At 41.6% G+C, this 20,983-nt stretch overlaps 1 protein-coding gene and 1 long non-coding RNA gene across 2 annotated transcripts in view; both read left to right on the top strand.

Moving 5' to 3' along the window:
- LOC124268440 overlaps positions 1 to 10,668 on the top strand; it is a 39,128-nt gene extending 28,460 nt beyond the window's left edge. The window contains exons 9-11 of the mRNA XM_046703399.1: positions 1,832 to 1,992; positions 8,927 to 9,010; positions 10,620 to 10,668. Of these exons, the coding sequence (XP_046559355.1) occupies positions 1,832 to 1,992; positions 8,927 to 8,934 (169 nt within the window). The 3' untranslated portion in view covers positions 8,935 to 9,010; positions 10,620 to 10,668. The remainder of the gene's footprint in view (positions 1 to 1,831; positions 1,993 to 8,926; positions 9,011 to 10,619) is intronic.
- On the top strand, positions 2,068 to 2,306 carry LOC124268415. The gene is made up of 2 exons (XR_006896271.1): positions 2,068 to 2,181; positions 2,228 to 2,306. It is a non-coding gene; the product is annotated as an uncharacterized LOC124268415 (long non-coding RNA).
- Positions 10,669 to 20,983: the final 10,315 nt, after the last annotated feature.

The following is a 20,983-nucleotide window of genomic DNA, read 5'->3' on the forward strand; positions in this document are numbered from 1 at the left end:
TATTGGCATGACATTTGGGCTCGACAAATGTAATACTCTGCATTTGAAATGTGGCAAGGTAGTTAATGATGGATCGGTCAAGTTACAAGGGGAGGAGTTATTGAGCATCTTGTGGAAGATCAGGCCTACACCTATCTTGGAATGCAAGTTCGAGACAAGCTCCAGAATGCCCAGATTCAAGAAAAACTTTGGGCTGAGTACAAATCTCGCTTAAAGAAAATCTGGAGCTCAGAGCTAAATGCTCAAAACAAGGTCAAAACCACCAATACTTTTGCTGTGCCAGTCCTCTCCTATTCCTTTGGAGTAGTTGATTGGACAAAACAAGACATCCAGAGTCTTGACCGCCTGACCAGAAGGATCATGTCTGATAACAGAGCCCACCACCCTCGTTCCTCTCTTAACCGTTTATACATGCCAATCAATTCTGGAGGTCGGGGTTTGATTAATGTGGAGGCATTTCATGATAAAATTTAAGTGTGTACTTTTGCACATATTTATTTATCGGATGATCCTCTGGTGATGCATGTCAAGACTCATGATGAAAGCTAGGAATTCCACAGCTATTTCAAGCGTGCCAAGCGATGGGTGTAAACCAGGTGAAGTCCTTCACCAAGTCTGCCCAGAGTCGGTCATTTATCCAGAAGCTTTCTGAGAAGCCATTGCATCGTGTGTACATGCAGTGTGTGGAAGCAATCCCACCGACTCCTTCGCCTGGATGAAGTCGGCTGGTCTCAAATGTGAAACTGAGCGCTTCCTTTTTGCTGCTCAGGACCAGTCACTTCCCAGTCGTAATCGCCTAAATGTGATTCTTAAAGAAAATATCAATATGAAATGTTGACTATGTAATGAATTTATAGAGACTGTCCAACATCTTGTCAGTGGATGCCCTTCTTTGGCACAAACAGCATATCTTAAACGACATGATGGCATGGCTCGTTGCTTTTACTACCGTCTCCGCCATGTGTGTGGCTTTGACTCCGAGGTCCATCCATGGTACGACCCTGAACATGTCCAGCCCGTCATGGAAAATGATGCTTTCATACTTCTGTGGAATAGGCCCATACACAGCCTCAGAAGAATTCCTGCCAACAAACCTGATCTTGTCCTTTTTGATAAAGCCAATGAATTTATTTATATCATTGAATTTTCTGTCCCTTTTGACAGCAATGTGATTGGCAAGATTCAGGAAAAGCATGATAAATATGCGGATCTCGAGTTTGAAATGTCTCTCTTGCATCCCAAGTACACTGTCTTCAGGCTCCCCATTGTTCTCAGTGCCCTTGGTTTGGTACCTCCTGATCTCTTGGCGCAGATCAGGAGAGTGCCCGGGTTCTCCACCGGGAGCACAGCCCTTCTGACAATCTGGGTAATGCAGAAGGCTGCAGTGTTGGGGAGCCTTCATATTCTCCGGAAAGTGCTTGGTGGGTTCGACTAGGAAGTGTTTCCTGGGAGAAGTCCCATTCGCTGTCTGGGCAGCGTGTAGAGGGGGCGACGGCCCTGAGCTGATGATGAGCCTTACCAGCCTGATTGTGCCAGGATCACCCGAACCCACTCTGCTGCATTTTCATCTTTAATCTGCAAAACAATAATAATGATGATATAAAAATATTGTATTGTGCCCTATATCATAACTAAACCAGTCTAAGGTGCTTTGCTGAAAGAATCACAAATGCTTCTGATTGTAGGTTGATTTAAAGAGATTTTTTTTTTCGCATTTCTGGAGAATGTCATAAGATGTTGAGTTTCTCCGTTTCTTATCAATGGCAGATGCCTAGATCCCTGTGTAGTTATTCAGTTTCCTGGCTTCTTGTGATGATACAAAATGTTTCAGGTCACTCTTCTGGTGCACACTGGAGAAGGTGAAAACTTCCATGATGGCAGCACTGGGAACCTTCAACGAAGATGTCAAGAACAACTTGGCTCTTGGTGGCTTTGACAAACTTCAGATAGACACTGTCATGCTTCAAATTCTTCGGGAATGCCACTGCAAAGGTGAGTTTACATTTATGTAAGATTGTTGCATTATAAAGTATTTTTAACTAATCCTGCACTACTTACTTCCTGCACTTATTGCTTACGACTCGAAACGTGGCTGTGCCAGACGATTGATGTTGAAAAGCGTAGACTGTGATAACTTCCTGGTCTCGGATAAACATCCGTCTGCGCACGCATCACCGGAAGGTGACATCAGCCACCTCAGATTATTGCTTTTCGCACGCCTAACAAGACGTGTGGTTTGCCAGCTCGACTGATTTGTATCCTATGAATTGTGTTTATTGATAATAAACTGACTTGTGGATGTTTTCCTTTGTGTTTCAGAGGGTGTAGGTATTACCCTTCTGTTTCTTTTATGTAGTACTGTTGTACTGATGGTGTTTGTGTTAAACACGATAGTTTTCATTATTATTATCGGTCACTTCGCCATTCAGAACACGTGGCTACGATGTATTCGTAGTGGCTTGTTCTTGGCTCATGCTTATTTGTTATACTATTATCGTATATTAAGCCTTAATTCTGGTCTCCAGTTTTTGTCAGTATTTGTGAGACTTTTGTTCTAAATTATGCTGTTTCCCTGTGTGTTGCTCATTACTATTGTAATGTTTTTCACTGAATGTTTGCTGGGGGTTTCTGCTATGTTGCAGTTTCTGTACGGCACATGCTGTATAGTTTGTAAGGCGGGGTATCTCATAAGTGCCTTCATTCATACTGTTTGAATTGCACTTTTCCGTGTTTTTCCCAGTTTTTTTCACATGGATGAATGTGCTTGTTGCGCTGTCTTAATATATCATCTTAAGACCTTTTTTCCATCTATGAAGCGCCAGGTCCAACACCAACGTCGACTATGGCAAGCACCCAGATACTTGCCACTTGATGTCCACTAACTATAGGGTGTCTGGCACTCCGTATTCTCCAGGTTGTTGTTTTCAGAGTTTCCATGGCAGGTATCATACTCCTGACGCCTAAGATCCATGCATGTGTCGCATGCTCAGCAGTCACTGGATGTTTCGACATCCATTCCACACTTGACCTAGTTAGCAGGGACTGCAGCGCCAGTACGGCGCATCTACCACATCGACTACGACCTCGGCGTTCAGCAGTTGGTGTCAGCGTCTCCGTCGCCATACCTACCTGTTCCAGCTTCGTTCCTGACTACAGCAAATGTCTGGTCTACCTGATCCAGCACCTTTACGGCACCTGTAATCCATACTTACCCACTAGAGAGCCTGTATGGCGTTTCCACCAGATCCAGCGCTTGTATGGCTCCTATAACACCATACTCACTTGCGCACTCCAGCTCCTGTCCAGTGGTTCCACCAGATATAGCGCCTGCACGACACCTATAAAACGGCGCCTACTCACTCCAGCGCCTGTCCGTTTTTTCTACTAGATATAGCGCCTGTACGGCACTACCAGCTGTACGGCGCCTTCGAGATCCAACGCCACCATACGTCTTTATACTAGCTGGGCTAATTAGCTGGGTTATGCTTGCCAACGGTACAAGAATCTGTATCGAAACGTCGCACTCACGAATAAAAAGAAGTTGTTATCCATAAAGTTTGTTCTATACTGGGTTGACTTGTCAACCGGGACGTTTCGGACCTTGTACCATCACACACACTGACGTGCATTTGAAGCCTCTTTTAAGTAGACAGGATCCTCATTCGGAATCCGGCAGGTACAAGTTTTAAGCCCTCATCCCCTGTGTGCTGTTCGGCGGACATTCTTCAACATGTCGGTCTCCTGCCTCACTAACCTCAGTATTTTTTTTTCTTGTAGTGGACTCGCCCATAGATGTCCTACCTGCAGTCCCCTTGACTGAGCGAGTTCCAAACCACCTACGTTTAGGTCGGCACCTCCATGCAGAATTGAGGCGCCCCCTTACTATATCTGATAATCTCAGGGTTTCGGTCATGAGCTCAATCAGCAGTTTGGAGCTCTAGGCAGACTAGTGTTTTTCGCTATCTGTCACTGGGCACATTGTCTCCTAGGCAACCCAATTGTTTGGTTTAACAAGAGTTTGACCAGGTTACTGTTTCCAGAAGTTCCGTCTGTTCTCCAGTAATAGCCGACACCCATGTCTGTCTGAGAACTCAGCATATTCCTGGGTGCAGGTACATCTTAGCGGACGCTATATCGGGATCTGACAGAGTCGCTTTCACAAACTGAATGCTACACAAAGAGATACCAGTTTATGTGTCTCCGTCTCCGGTAGTGGTGGTCCGATTAATTGAATTAATCTTAGATTGGTCGCAGTGACTAAACGACTAAGCAATCAATCATGTTTTCTCATAATCGAAGACAAACAATTCTGGAACACTTTTTGCATTAACAATATTTTTCACAAGGTTGGTTTTGTCTGTTATATTTCATGAGCACTACAAGCTTGTTCCAAGTCATGATTGAATTTATCTTAAAGACCACAAGAAATATATGTTCCTAACATACTAGTCATCCTTTAAAGATGTGCAATTTGCAAAGAAAACCCCAAGAACTACATGGTTTTTTTCTTTATGCTTTTGTGCAAACAAAAATAACCAGGAAAATTTGATAAATGACGCTAACCAATAATTTTCGATGATTGATCGGTTATAATGAACCAATCATCAATTAAGGGAGATTTTAACCAATTCCCAACACTAGTCTCCGGATGGTCAGCCTGGGCAGCAGATGGCTTAAGCCTTTTCATGGGGGAGCTACATGCAAAATACGTGTCCTCCAGTCTTGCTTCCAAATGTTTTCGTCCCAATCAAGAATTAACAACTTGACTTCGACTATATTTAGTCGGTCCCAGATGATCAACCAGAGGTTGGTTTCTGATTTGAAGCAGTCTAGTGTCCCGTGCCCCTCTTCAACTAGCCAGATGGGGAAACATCCTATAGTGTATCCTCATCCCACGCCAGAACGGTTCAATTAACACACTGCATCTGCAGGCGGCATTATGCGCCAATTACTTTTCAGCCAGCGCATTGTTACTGCATTGCTGATGAACATTAGACTCCCATCAGGCACATGTATAACAAGGGGCAGTCGGTCGAGCAGTTGTGTTGCCACGAAGCAGGATCCGCTGAATACACACACACCCTGTTTTTTTTTAGCAGACGGAATCCGTTTCAGGAGGGACATGGCTGCCACTTATGTTAGTGGCCATTCGTTTTAGCAGTCCCCATTGACAGGAGTTACCGTCCGTGCTTCGTTTTCAGCACTTGTGTACCCAAGCTGCAGTTTTGACCACCCGCCAGGACTCTCAACATGGTCCTGGACCGCCTACGCCTTGTGTTTTACAAGTCATTCACGAACACTTCCCTTGCAGACTTGCACAGCGATAGCGACATGGGTCATGCGTTTGGTGCTCTTGGTGTTAATTGGATCCAGTTTGAACGACGCAGTCATGGTTCTGTAACTCTGGGTATTTTATGGGGATTTCATCACTACAGACCCGTTGCCAGCTAGGGCAAAATGATCAACGGTTCTCTATTTCGCCCTTATCGTCTGTTGTCGGCGTGATGTTCCTGTGTTCCTTTTGTGTTCAGCTGGTGTACTCAGTTTGTACATTAAGCGAACTCGAGCCGTCAGAGGCATGTAAGCAAAACCCCGAGTGTTTTGTGGATACTGACTTCCTTTATTCATACGTATAATGCGGCTGGTCTGGTTTCCCCTACATCTACGCCAACCATCGGACACAGTCTTTGCCAATTAGTATCCATAATCCATATGTTTCTAGTCCAATGCTTCAGACCATTGGTCAACTATAACGCCGAAGAATATCACATCCTACATTGTTGTTCGCAATGAAGCACGGCGACAATGTTGTGTGTGGGATGTCGTGTGGGGAATTAGTTGTCGATTTAGGTGACCTTGACCTTATTTTCAAGGTCACCACGCACACTTTGACCACTTTTTTTAAACTCTTGTTAACGCGATATCTCATGAAATGGTGTACCCAATGTCTTCAAATTTGGTGACAGCCTACATTGGGTGATTATGCAGACACCAGTCGATTTGAGTGACCTTGACCTTATTATTTAAGGTCACCACGACACTTTGACCACTTTTCAAACTCTTGTTAACGGATATATCTCATAAGTGTTGTACCCAATGTCTTCAAATTTGGTGACAGCCTACATTAGGGGATTACGCCAGACACCAGTTTATTTTAGTGACCTTGACCTTATCTCCTTCAAGGTCACCATGACACTTTGCACGCTTTTTAACTGTTAACGCTGATATTTCATGGTCTGTTGTACCCAATGTCTTCAAGTTTGGTGACAGCCTACATTGGGGATTTCACAGATACAACTTATGTAGGTGACCTTGACCTTATTTTCAAGGTCACCACGACACTTTGAACACTTTTCAAACTCTTCTTAACACGGCATCTCATGGACTGTTGTACCCAATGTCTTCAAATTTGGTGATTGCATACATTTGGGGATTACGCAGACACCAGTTGATTTTGGGTGACCTTGACCTTATCTTCAAGGTCACCACGACACTTTTCACACTTTTAACTCTTGTTAACGTAGATATCTCATGGACTGTTGTACCCATTGTCTTCAAATTTGGTGACAGTTTACATTGGGGTATTACATTAACACACACCAGTTTATTTGGGTGACCTTGACCTTATCTTCAAGGTCACCGCTGATACTTTGACCACTTTTTAAAGGTGATATCTCATAAAAAACTTTTGCACCCAATGTTTTCAAAGTATGTTGACAGCCTACATTGGGTGATTATGCAGACACCAGTCATTTCAGGCATCTTGTATGTGACCCAAAAATAAAAAGTAGTAATTATAGATATTCCATTCTTTAAGCGGTGGGGACATTGTCATATCAGTGGCAAACACTTGTTTTTAGCAAAACAACTGGGTATGTCAGTTAAGGGAGTAACACTTGGATAGACTCAGGTCCATGCTTCTTACTGCATTCCCTAAAGCTAATAACGCTTTAAAATCGGGTGCCTTTTCCATTTGGGCGTATTACATGGCCTTATAGGCGCAATGACCACAGAGATGTAATCCCTCTCTGTCGAATTCTCAGTCTTCCAGATTCCAAGGTGTCTTCATTCATGATATTTCTTCCCACAAGGCATGATGTCTACATGTAGGGAAAAGAGTTGTTCCGAGGGAAACAACTGGGTGTAATCAGTTAAGGAGCAACACTTAAAACTGCTTTTTACTGCATTTCCTAAAGCTAATCTCGCTTTAAAAATCGCTGGTCTTTCCATTTAAGCCTACATGCCTTATATCACTTAATTACCACTGAGAAATAGTCACTGTCTGTTGACTATTCTTCCAGGTGCAATGAAGATACCTTCCACCATGCATTTTCTTCCCATGAAGCACCGACACTGTATGGGAAAAGAGTTGTTCAAGGAGAATAACTGGGTGTGTCAGTTAAGGAGTAACGCTTGGGTTAACCGAGTCATACTACTTTTACTACATTTCCTAAAGGTGTGCCGACGGTTTCCCACCACCGAGCACTTCTGATAACATTGACTGAGCTGTCTTTGTTTACCTTTATGCAGGCTGATCCCCACAGATGACACACACCTCCATCCTGCCTTTCCGATAAATGTGCAGGAAGTAAGTGTGTAGGATTAGTTGTAATTTAGTAAGGTCTAAATATTTTTATATATGTATACTTATCCTGCACTACTCATGATAGGCCCACCCTGCCCTTCCAGCTACCTCCCTCTTCGCGTGAGATTCATCTGTGGATTTACTTCAATAATCAGAGGTGGCTGACATCACCTTCTGGTGATGTGGGCGAGACGGATGTTTACCCGGTGACCAGAAGTGATCACAGTCTACGCTTAATATACAGGTTGCTGTTATTGAGGGATATTTAATATACAGGTTGCTGTTATTGAGCGATTTAATATTTGTTGATCACTCAGGTTGCTGTTATTGAGCAATATTTAATATACAGGTTGCTGTTATTGAGCGATATTTAATATACAGGTTGCTGTTATTGAGCGATATTTAATATACAGGTTGCTGTTATTGAGCGATATTTAATATACAGGTTGCTGTTATTGAGCGATATTTAATATACAGGTTGCTGTTATTGAGCGATATTTAATATACAGGCAGCTGTTATTGAGCGATATTTAATATACAGGTTGCTGTTATTGAGCATATTTAATATACAGGTTGCTGTTATTGAGCGATATTTAATATACAGGTTGCTGTTATTGAGCGATATTTAATATACAGGTTATTGCTTTAATATATTGCTGCCAGGGATATTTAATATACAGGTTGCTGTTATTGAGAGCCATTTAATATACAGGTTGCTGTTATTGAGCCGAGGGATATACATTGAGTTGCTGTTATTGAGCCTGTTATTGATATTTAATATACAGCTGTTATTGAAGCCGATATTTAATGCTGTTATTGAGCAATATTTAATATACAGGTTGCTGTTATTAAGCATATTTAATATACAGGTTGCTGTTAATATACAGGTGTTATTGAGCGATATTTAATATACAGGTTGCTGTTATTGAGCGATATTTAATATACAGGTTGCTGTTATTGAGCGATATTTAATATACAGGTTGCTGTTATTGAGCGATATTTAATATACAGGTTACTGTTATTGATCGATATTTAATATACAGGTTGCTGTTATTGAGCAATATTTAATATACAGGTTGCTGTTATTGAGCGAATATTTAATATACAGGTTGCTGTTATTGAGCGATATTTAATATACAGGTTGCTGTTATTGAGCGATATTTAATATACAGGTTGCTGTTATTGAGCGATATTTAATATACAGGTTGCTGTTATTGAGCGATATTTAATATACAGGTTGCTGTTATTGATCAATATCATAATCTTGTATATTATGTAGTGCAGCCTTTGATAAAATCACTTTCTACATGAAAGACTTATTGGCACAATATTACTCTGCAGCTGAATGAAATGGTTGATCTGATGAAAGGTTATGTGACAAGCGAACAGAGGGACATCTCCAGAATCATTACCCCCAATATACAGGTACGTGCTTTGGTGGATTGTTTGTCTAAATAAACTCCATTTCTGGTGTCCCCTGCCTTGATAATGCTGGAATATTGCTAAAAGCGGCACAAAACTAAACTCACTCACTCTAAATAAACTGAGATGGTGAAACAGTCACAGGATGATGGCAACTTCGAGGTTCTCATGGCAACTTCGAGGTTCTCAGTTCTTGTAGAGAGAGTGCCATGGCACAGTGAGTTCCCAGGGTCTGTAGGTGACTGTACATTTGTAACAGTAACACCATGTGATCATGGTACAAGTAAAAGCTGCTGATATGAAGCCAGTCATTTTTCCACATGTAAACTGGAGAACAGTGATCATGCTAAATGCAAAGTACATATAGTTGACGATTCTGCAGTTTAGAAGGAATCCTTGTTATCTAGTTCATGATGACTAAATGGGATGGTCCGACTGAGTGTTTGGGTTGCTTACGTATCCAGTGATGTGGGAAATCTAGCTTGTATCAACCTCTGGTTGGTCCGGCGCGGGTGTAGTGGTTAGAGCGTCCACCCGAGAGAGCGGAAGGTCGCTGGTTCGATCCCCCGACCGCGCCATACCAAAAGACGCTAAAATATGGTACTTGTTGGTCCCTGCCTGGCGCCGCATTAATGGGTACAACAAGGACTGGTCGGCTCGAGTCAGTATAATGTGTCTGAGTGGGGTATTCATGCTTCACTGTGGCATGGTATCTCAGTGGGCTAGCACTATAAAACCAGCTTCAGTCTGGGCTAGTACAAGCAGCCGCGACATACACATACACACGCATGCACGCCGCCATATGAGCCAAATATTCTCAAGCACGCGACGTTAAACCTAATTTCACCTCACCTCACCTCTGGTTGGTCCGGTCAAGAGTTTATCAGTTGTCTCTGTGGTAGATCTGGAACAATGCTGACTGCAGCATGAAACAACAGAGGAACAAAACATTGATCACATCTGACCCCAAAGGGGTAAATTTCTGAATTATTCACAACTTCACAGACTTCATCACCAGGTGACCAGTGAAGATCCGGGTTAGAATTGGTTTACAGCAACCCATGCTTGTCGTAAGAGACGATGACTAACATTATTGGTTGGTCAGGCTCACTGACTTGGTTGACTGATGTCATTGTATCCTATTTGCGTAGATTTATGCTCATGCTGTTGATCACTGGATCGTGTTGTCCAGACTAGAATATTTACAGTGTGACATCATATTGCTGGAATATTGCTGGGTGCGGTGTTAAACACTGTGTTTACTTCTACAGATGGCCATGTTGAGCTGACACACTGTGATATAACTGTTTACTTCTACAGAAGGCCATGTTGAGCTGACACACTGTGATATAACTGTTTACTTCTACAGATGGCCACGTTGAGCTGACACACTGTGATATAACTGTTTACTTCTACAGAAGGCCATGTTGAGCTGACACACTGATATAACTGTTTACTTCTACAGATGGCCACGTTGAGCTGACACACTGTGATATAACTGTTTACTTCTACAGATGGCCATGTTGAGTTGACACACTGTGATATAACTGTTTACTTCTACAGATGGCCATGTTGAGCTGACACACTGTGATATAACTGTTTACTTCTACAGATGGCCATGTTGAAGGTCTACGACATGGCAAGTAGAGAACGTGGCATGGGATGCTACAACCGGATAAAGCAGATGATGGCGAGTCATGTCGACAGCTGTGGCTATGCCATGTTTCACGACACTGTCACCGAGATAAAGGACAGGCTGACCAAACTACAGGTAGATTGACTGTTGTCTGCCAAAGGTCCAGGTGTGAGAATATAGCTCATTAAAGATTCTGGTACAAGATTGTAGTGTATCGGAGGTTCAGGTACAAGATTGTAGTGTATCGGAGGTTCAGGCTCAATAGTGTATTTTGTCAAAGATTGAAAACAACTTATTGTCTATGAAGTTTATTATATCTGACCCAGTAACTGTCAACTGTAATGGTAACTGTAATTACAAAAAGTCATGTAATTACACCACCTGAACCGCTTCGATCATCTAGCTGAAGATCAGTGGTTCTGCATGACACCAAACAATGTTAAAATAGCTGAAGATCAGTGGTTCTGCATGACACCAAACAATGTTAAAATAGCTGAAGATCAGTGGTTCTGCATGACACCAAACAATGTTAAAATAGCTGAAGATCAGTGGTTCTGCATGACACCAAACAATGTTAAAATAGCTGAAGATCAGCTGCAAACAATGATCAGTGGGTTCTGCATGACACCAAACAATGTTAAAATAGCTGAAGATCAGTGGTTCTGCATGACACCAAACAATGTTAAAATAGCTGAAGATCAGTGGTTCTGCATGACACCAAACAATGTTAAAATAGCTGAAGATCAGTGGTTCTGCATGACACCAAACAATGTTAAAATAGCTGAAGATCAGTGGTTCTGCATGACACCAAACAATGTTAAAATAGCTGAAGATCAGTGGTTCTGCATGACACCAAACAATGTTAAAATAGCTGAAGATCAGTGGTTCTGCATGACACCAAACAATGTTAAAATAGCTGAAGATCAGTGGTTCTGCATGACACCAAACAATGTTAAAATAGCTGAAGATCAGTGGTTCTGCATGACACCAAACAATGTTAAAATAGCTGAAGATCAGTGGTTCTGCATGACACCAAACAATGTTAAAATAGCTGAAGATCAGTGGTTCTGCATGACACCAAACAATGTTAAAATAGCTGAAGATCAGTGGTTCTGCATGACACCAAACAATGTTAAAATAGCTGAAGATCAGTGGTTCTGCATGACACCAAACAATGTTAAAATAGCTGAAGATCAGTGGTTCTGCATGACACCAAACAATGTTAAAATAGCTGAAGATCAGTGGTTCTGCATGACACCAAACAATGTTAAAATAGCTGAAGATCAGTGGTTCTGCATGACACCAAACAATGTTAAAATAGCTGAAGATCAGTGGTTCTGCATGACACCAAACAATGTTAAAATAGCTGAAGATCAGTGGTTCTGCATGACACCAAACAATGTTAAAATAGCTGAAGATCAGTGGTTCTGCATGACACCAAACAATGTTAAAATAGCTGAAGATCAGTGGTTCTGCATGACACCAAACAATGTTAAAATAGCTGAAGATCAGTGGTTCTGCATGACACCAAACAATGTTAAAATAGCTGAAGATCAGTGGTTCTGCATGACACCAAACAATGTTAAAATAGCTGAAGATCAGTGGTTCTGCATGACACAAACAATGTTAAAATAGCTGAAGATCAGTGGTTCTGCATGACACCAAACAATGTTAAAATAGCTGAAGATCAGTGGTTCTGCATGACACCAAACAATGTTAAAATAGCTGAAGATCAGTGGTTCTGCATGACACCAAACAATGTTAAGATAGCTGAAGATCAGTGGTTCTGCATGACGCACACCTAACAATGTTAAAATAGCTGAAGATCAGTGGTTCTGCATGACACCAAACAATGTTAAGATAGCTGAAGATCAGTGGTTCTGCATGACACCAAACAATGTTAAAATAGCTGAAGATCAGTGGTTCTGCATGACACCAAACAATGTTAAAATAGCTGAAGATCAGTGGTTCTGCATGACACCAAACAATGTTAAAATAGCTGAAGATCAGTGGTTGTGCATGACACCAAACAATGTTAAAATAGCTGAAGATCAGTGGTTCTGCATGACACCAAACAATGTTAAAATAGCTGAAGATCAGTGGTTCTGCATGACACCAAACAATGTTAAAATAGCTGAAGATCAGTGGTTCTGCATGACACCAAACAATGTTAAAATAGCTGAAGATCAGTGGTTCTGCATGACACCAAACAATGTTAAAATAGCTGAAGATCAGTGGTTCTGCATGACACCAAACAATGTTAAAATAGCTGAAGATCAGTGGTTCTGCATGACACCAAACAATGCTAAATGGCTCTCAGCTTTAAGGAGATAAATAAGCACTGGTTCATTTGGAGTCCGCTGACTGTTTGAGTGGGGTATCCATGTTGAACTGTCACATGGTATCTGAGTGAGGAAACCCTGGAAAACCAGCTATTACTGGACTACTGAATCACCTACATGCATACACACATATGCACATGATAATATGAGCACAATAATCTTCTGTCTTACCTCGTCTAAACTGAAAGTGGAGTGAGTCATTGTACACAGTCGCTTTTTGAACTGTTGTTAACTTGTTATGAATACACAATGCCATTTAGAAAGAAGTGGTCAAATGTGACACCTTGTGGAAGGTGCGGTGGCTGAGTGGATTAGATGGCTAACTTTGTGTGCTGGATCAGGTGCCAGAATCTGAAAGTGTGGGTTCGAATCCAGGCAGGGAGTCGACCCAACAGAAGTACTAGAATCTGTACTCTACTGATAAAGTGTACTCCCAAATATAACGTGTGTTGTTGCCTCTGATTCCAGGAGAGCGTTGTGGAGAAGGTGAAGGGGGTGTTAATGGCACTGTGTCGGGGGTTCAAGGTGTACTTCGAACCCCTGTGGCAGTCTCCAGACAGCTGTCACGACTTGAGACAGAATTTCTCAACAGGTAACAATCTCGCTTGCCTTTCCCAGTATCCATAATGAGCACTGGATGCCCAGCTGATTGAGGCATCACTTTTATCCCACCGGCATATAATGCGGTGGGATATAGTCATCGCCTTCGTCCGTCTGTCCGTCCGTCCGGTCCGTCCATGTCCGTCAAATCCACTTCCCGTCATTCGTCCGAATCCGTCCGATCCGTCCGTCCGTAATCATTTTGTTTCGGACCATAACTCAAAGACCGTTTGATATTTTTAACCAAAATTGGTAGATATGTCAAACATAACCTAAGGTGGTGCCTTTGCTATTTACAGATAATTGTCATTTTATTTTTCTCGGTTTCCATGGAAACGTTTTGGACTTAGTCTTAAAGAAGGGTGGGCTTGTTTCCGAGCATAACTCAAGAACCATTCAATATTTTCAACAAAACTTGGTAGATATATCAAACAGATCCTAAAGTGGTGCCTTTTGCTATTTACAGATTTTTGGCATTTTATTTTTCTCTCCGGTTTCCATGGAAACAATTCGGACTTAGTCCCAAAAGTGAGGGTGGGCTTCGTTTCGAGCATAACTCAAGAACCGTTCAATATTTTCAACAAAAGTTGGTAGATATATCAAACAGAACCATGAGGGGTGCCTTTTGGTATTTGCAGATTTTTGTCATTTTAATTTTTCCCGGTTTCCATGGAAACATTTTGGACTTAGTCTCAAAAAGTAAGGATTGCTTTCGTTTCCGGAGCATAACTCAAGAACCATTCAATATTTTTCAACAAAACTGGATAGATATATCAAACAGATCCTAAAGTTGTGCCTTTTGCTATTTGCAGATTTTTGGCATTTTTATTTTTCTTGGTTTCCATGGAAACATTTTGGACTTAGTCTCAAAAAGTAAGGATTGCTTTCGTTTCGAGATACCAACTCAAAAACCGTGAGGATAATATTTTTCAACAAAACTTGGTAGATATATCAAACAGATCCTAAAGTTGTGCCTTTTGCTATTTACAGATTTTTGGCATTTTTATTTTTCCCGGTTTCCATGGAAATGATTCGGACTTAATCCCAAAAGTGAGGGGTGGGCTTCGTTTCCGGAGCATAACTCAAGAACCGTTCAATATTTTTCAACAAAAGTTGGTAGATATATCAAACAGAACCATGAGGGGTGCCTTTTGGTATTTGCAGATTTTTGTCATTTTTATTTTCCCGGTTTCCATGGAAACATTTTGGACTTAGTCTCAAAAGTAAGGATTGCTTTTCGTTTCCGGAGCATAACTCAAGAACCATTCAATATTTTTCAACAAAACTGGATAGATATATCAAACAGATCCTAAAGTTGTGCCTTTTGCTATTTGCAGATTTTGGCATTTTATTTTTCTTGGTTTCCATGGAAACATTTTGGACTTAGTCTCAAAAGTAAGGATTGCTTTTCCGTTTCGATAATAAACTCAAAACCGTTATAATATTTTTCAACAAAACTTGGTAGATATATCAAACAGATCCTAAAGTTGTGCCTTTTGCTATTTACAGATTTTTGGCATTTTATTTTCGGTTTCCATGGAAATGATCTCGGACTTAATCCCAAAAAGTGAGGGGTGGGCTTCGTTTCGGAGCATAACTCAAGAACCGTTCAATATTTTTCAACAAGACTTGGTAGATATATCAAACAGAACCTTAAGTGGTGCCTTTTGCTATTTGCAGATTTTGGTATTTTATATTTTTCCCGGTTTCCATGGAAACGATTCGGACTTAATCCCAAAAGTGAGGGGTGGGCTTCGTTTCCGAGCATAACTCAAGAACCGTTCAATATTTTCAACAAAACTTGGTAGATGTATGAAACAGAACCTTAAGTGGTGCCTTTTGCTATTTGCAGATTTTTTGGCATTTTTATTTTTCTTGGTTTCCATGGAAACATTTTGGACTTAGTCTCAAAAAGTAAGGATTGCTTTCGTTTCCGAGCACAACTCAAAACCGTATAATATTTTTCAACAAAACTTGGTAGATATATCAAACAGATCCTAAAGTTGTGCCTTTTTGCTATTTACAGATTTTTGGCATTTTATTTTTCCCGGTTTCCATGGAAGCGATCTCGACTTAATCCCAAAAGTGAGGGGTGGGCTTCGTTTCGGGCAGCACAACTCAAAAAGCCTCTCTATATCTTTCAGCAAAACTTGGCAGATATGTGAGGCAGATCTTGAAAGTGGTGCCTTTTGCTATTTGCAGATATTTGTGATTTATTACTTTCTCGGTTTCCATGGAAATGATTCGACTTAGTCTCAAAAGGAAGGGATGGGTTTCGTTTCGAACACAACTGGAAAACTTCTTAATATCTTTCAGCAAAACTTGGCAGATATGTCAGGCAGATGCCAAAGTGGTGCCTTTTGCTATTTGCAGATATTTGTGATTTATTATTTTCTCAGTTTCCATGAAAACAATTTGGACTTAGTCTCAAAAGGGAGGGGTAGGTTTTGTTCCGAACACAACCCGAAAACTTCTTAATATCTTTCAGCAAAACTTGGCAGATATGTGAGGCAGATCCCAAAGTGGTGCCTTTTGCTATTTGCAGATTTTTGTCATTTATTTTTTTCATGATTTCCATGGAAACGATTTGCACTTAGTCTAAAATCAAGCTGGACTTTAAGTAACTGTCAGATGATTTGTTCTTTCCAAAGATATGGGGGCGCCGGGGATATGTCATCTTCTGATGACTCTTGTTTCTTTCTTTTTTTTTTCTTTTTTTACACAGTTGTGTCCCTTACATGTGCCAGGATTTGGTGGTCATGAATGTTAGTCTCATGTATGTCCAAATTATGATCCTCGGATTGTCATGACATGTGTTTTTGCTTCACTAAGGTAATTGTCCTCCCTCAGTATGATGGACATTCTGTGCAAAGCAGGATTTAACTCACTACACTCACTCACTCACTCACTGACTGCAGGTGTGTCCCAGTGCCTCAATGAGCTCCACCAGCTGTTCCTGGACTGTGGTCTGCCGTTCCCTGCACTGATGCCAGACAACGTACCTGACACAGCAGAGGTGGTTATCGAGGAGACAGTTGACGATGTGTTGGGAGCTCTGCGGCATGATGTGGAGGACAGTCTGAAACGTCTGGAGGAGGAGCCTCAAGGATCGGGAGTTAAGCAAGAACCATTGATCGTGTCAGGGCCGAAGGATGTGTTTGACTTCGACTGTAGGCAGGAAGGTAAGCATTGTTTAGTATATTCCATTTAGTAGCCTAGTTGTCGCTCATCATGAGGATAGCCAGGGTTCGATTCCCAACATGGGTACAAAGTGTGAAGCATATTTTCTAGTGTTACCCAACTACATACTGGAGTACTGCTAAGAGTGGCATTAAACCATGCTCATTGACTCTGAGTTTGGTCTTTTGGGGATTATTCTTGCCGAAGTGACTCACTTTTGGGGATTATGTCATGAAACATCAATTTGGAAAGTGTTTGCCTTGTATCAGTCAATACAACACCCAACTCATAGACACAGCCTTGTATCTGTCAATACAACACCCAACTCATAGACACAGCCTTGTATCTGTCAATACAACACCCAACTCATAGACACAGCCTTGTATCTGTCAATACAACACCAACTCATAGACACAGCCTTGTATCTGTCAATACAACACCCAACTCATAGACACAGCCTTGTATCTGTCAATACAACACCCAACTCATAGACACAGCCTTGTATCTGTCATTACAACCCAACTCGTAGACGCATGCCTTGTATCTGTCAATACAACACAACTCATAGACACAGCCTTGTATCTGTCATTTACAACAACACCCAACTCATAGACACAGCCTTGTATCTGTCAATACAACACCAACTCATGGACACAGCCTTGTATCTGTCAATACAACACCAACTTCGTAGACATGTATCTGCTCATTACAACTCATATAGACACAGCCTTGTATCTGTCAATACAACACCCAACTCATGGACACAGCCTTGTATCTGTCAATGCAACACCAACTCAGACACAGCCTCTGTCAATACAACACCCAACTCATAGACACAGCCTTGTATCTGTCAATACAACACCCAACTCATGGACACTGCTATTGTCCAACTCATAGACACAGCCTTTGTATCTGTCAATACAACACCAACTCGTAGAACACAGCCTTGTATCTGTCATAGACACAGCCTTGTATCTGTCAATACAACACCCAACTCATATATAGACACAGCCTTGTATCTGTCAATACAACACCCAACTCATAGACACAGCCTTGTATCTGTCAATACAACACCCAACTCATAGACACAGCCTTGTATCTGTCAATACAACACCCAACTCATAGACACAGCCTTGTATCTGTCAATACAACACCCAACTCATAGACACAGCCTTTGTATCTGTCAATACAACACCCAACTCATAGACACAGCCTTGTATCTGTCAATACAACACCTTAACTCATAGACACAGCCTTGTATCTGTCAATACAACACCCAACTCATAGCCTTGTATCACAGCCTTGTATCTGTCATTACAACACCCAACTCATAGACACAGCCTTGTATCTGTCAATACAACACCCAACTCATAGACACAGCCTTGTATCTGTCAATACAACACCCAACTCATGGACACAGCCTTGTATCATACAACACCTTAACTCATGGACACAGCCTTTGTATCTGTCAATACATACACTCCAACTCACAATCTCATATAGGAGACACAGCCTTGTATCTGTCAATACAACACTCAACTATGGACACAGCCTTGTATCTGCATTACAACACCCAACTCATAGACGCAGCCTTGTATCTGTCAATACAACACCCAACTCATAGACACAGCCTTGTATCTGTCATTACAACATAGACACCAACTCCATAGACACAGCCTTGTATCTAGTAGACACAGCCTTGTATCAACACACTCCAACTCATAGACACAGCCTTGTATCTCATCTGTCAATACAAATACAACATCCCAACTCATAGACACAGCCTTGTATCTGTCAATTACAACACAGCCTTGTAACACAGCCTTGTATCTGTTAATAAAACAGACACAGCCTTGTATCTGTCACATTACAACACCCAACTCATCAGGACACAGCCTTGTATCTGTCAATACAACACCCAACTCATAGACACAGCCTTGTATCTGTCAATACAACACCATCTGTTAATACAACACCCATCATAGACACAGCCTTGTATCTGTCAATACAACACCTAACTCATAGACACAGCCTTGTATCTGTCAATACAACACCCAACTCACTCATAGATCCTTTGTATCTTGTACCCAACCTTAGGACACAGCTGTCTGTCAATTACAACACAGCCTTGTCATACAACACCCAACTGTCATGTATCTGTCATTACAACACCCAACTCATGGACACAGCCTTGTATCTACAACATTACAACACCCAACTCATAGGCACAGCCTTGTATCTGTCAATACAACAACCCCAACTCATAGACACAGCCTTGTATCTGTCAGTACAACACCCAACTCATAGACGCACCTGTATCTGCCTCATAGACACAGCCTTGTATCTAGACACAGCATCTGTCACAACACCCAACACATCCTTGTATCTGTCATGGAACACAGCCATAGACAGTATCTGTCAATACAACACCCAACTCATGGACACACAGCCTTGTATCTGTCAATACAACACCCAACTCATAGACACAGCCTTGTATCTGTCAATACAACACCCAACTCATAGGACGCAGCCTTGGTATCTCTCATAGAACACAGCCTTGTATCTGCCAATTACAACACCTTCCAACGCATAGACACATTGTATCTGTCAATACAACACCCAACTCTCAGACACAGCCTCTGTCAATACAACACCTACAACACCCAACTCATAGACACAGCCTTGTATCTGTACAATGTTCCAATAGACAACACTCATAGGAGGCTACAACACCCAACTAAGCCTCATCTGTCATTGTACAAACACCCAACTCATAGACACAGCCTTGTATCTGTCAATTACAACACCCAACTCATAGACACAGCCTTGTATCTGTCAATACAACACCCAACTCATAGACCACAGCCTTGTATCTGTCAATTACAACAACACCAACTCATAGACACAGCCTTGTATCTGTCATTACAACACCCAACTCATAATACAAATACCTAACTTCATAGACACAGCCTGTATCTGTATCTGTCATTACAACACCCAACTCATTGTATCTGGCGCAGCCTTGTATCTGTCAATACAACACCAATACAACACAACTCAGACACAGCCTTGTATCTGTCATTACAACACCCAACTCATAGACACAGCCTTGTATCTGTCAATACAACACCCAACTCATAGAGACACAGCCTTGTATCTGTCAATACAACACCCAACTCATAGACACAGCCTTGTATCTGTCAAGCCTTGTATACAACACCCAACTCATAGACACAGCCTTGTATCTGTCAATACAACACCCACATAGACAGCCTTGTATCTGTCAATACAACACCAACCTAGGTATAGACTCAGCCTTGTATCTTAGACACAGCCTTGTATCTGTCATTACAACACCCAACTCATAGACACAGCCTTGTATCTGTCAATACAACACCCAACTCATAGACACAGCCTTGTATCTGTCAATACAACACCCAACTCATAGACACAGCCTTGTATCTGTCAATTACAACACCCAACTCATAGACACACAGCCTTGTATCTGTCATTATGGACACAACACCCAACTCATATCTGTCACACAGCCTTGTATCTGTCAATACAACACCCAACTCATAGACACAGCCTTGTATCTGTCAATACAACACCCAACTCATAGACACAGCCTTGTATCTGTCATTACAACACCCCAACTCATAGACACAGCCTTGTATCTGTCAATACAACACCCAACTCATAGACACAGCCTTGTATCTGTCATTACAACACCCAACTCATAGACACAGCCTTGTATCTGTCAATACAATACAACACCCAACTCATAGACACAGCCTTGTATCTGTCAATACAACACCCAACTCATAGACACAGCCTTGTATCTGTCAATACAACACCCAACTCATAGACACAGCCTTGTATCTGTCATTACAACACCCAACTCATAGACACAGCCTTGTATCTGTCAATACAACACCCAACTCATAGACACAGCCTTGTATCTGTCAATACAACACCCAACTCATAGACACAGCCTTGTATCTGTCAATACAACACCCAACTCATGGACACAGCCTTGTATCTGTCAATTACAACATAAACTCATAGACACAGCCTTGTATCTGTCATTTACAACACCCAACTCATAGACACAGCCTTGTATCTGTCATTACAACATCAACTCATAGACACAGCCTTGTATCTGTCAATACAACACCCAACTCATAGACACAGCCTTGTATCTGTCAATACAACACC

This window comes from Haliotis rubra, unplaced genomic scaffold (assembly GCF_003918875.1).
Source record: "Haliotis rubra isolate DU_JTF1 unplaced genomic scaffold, ASM391887v1 Scf138, whole genome shotgun sequence".
In the NCBI taxonomy this organism is placed as follows: Eukaryota; Metazoa; Mollusca; class Gastropoda; order Lepetellida; family Haliotidae; genus Haliotis; species Haliotis rubra.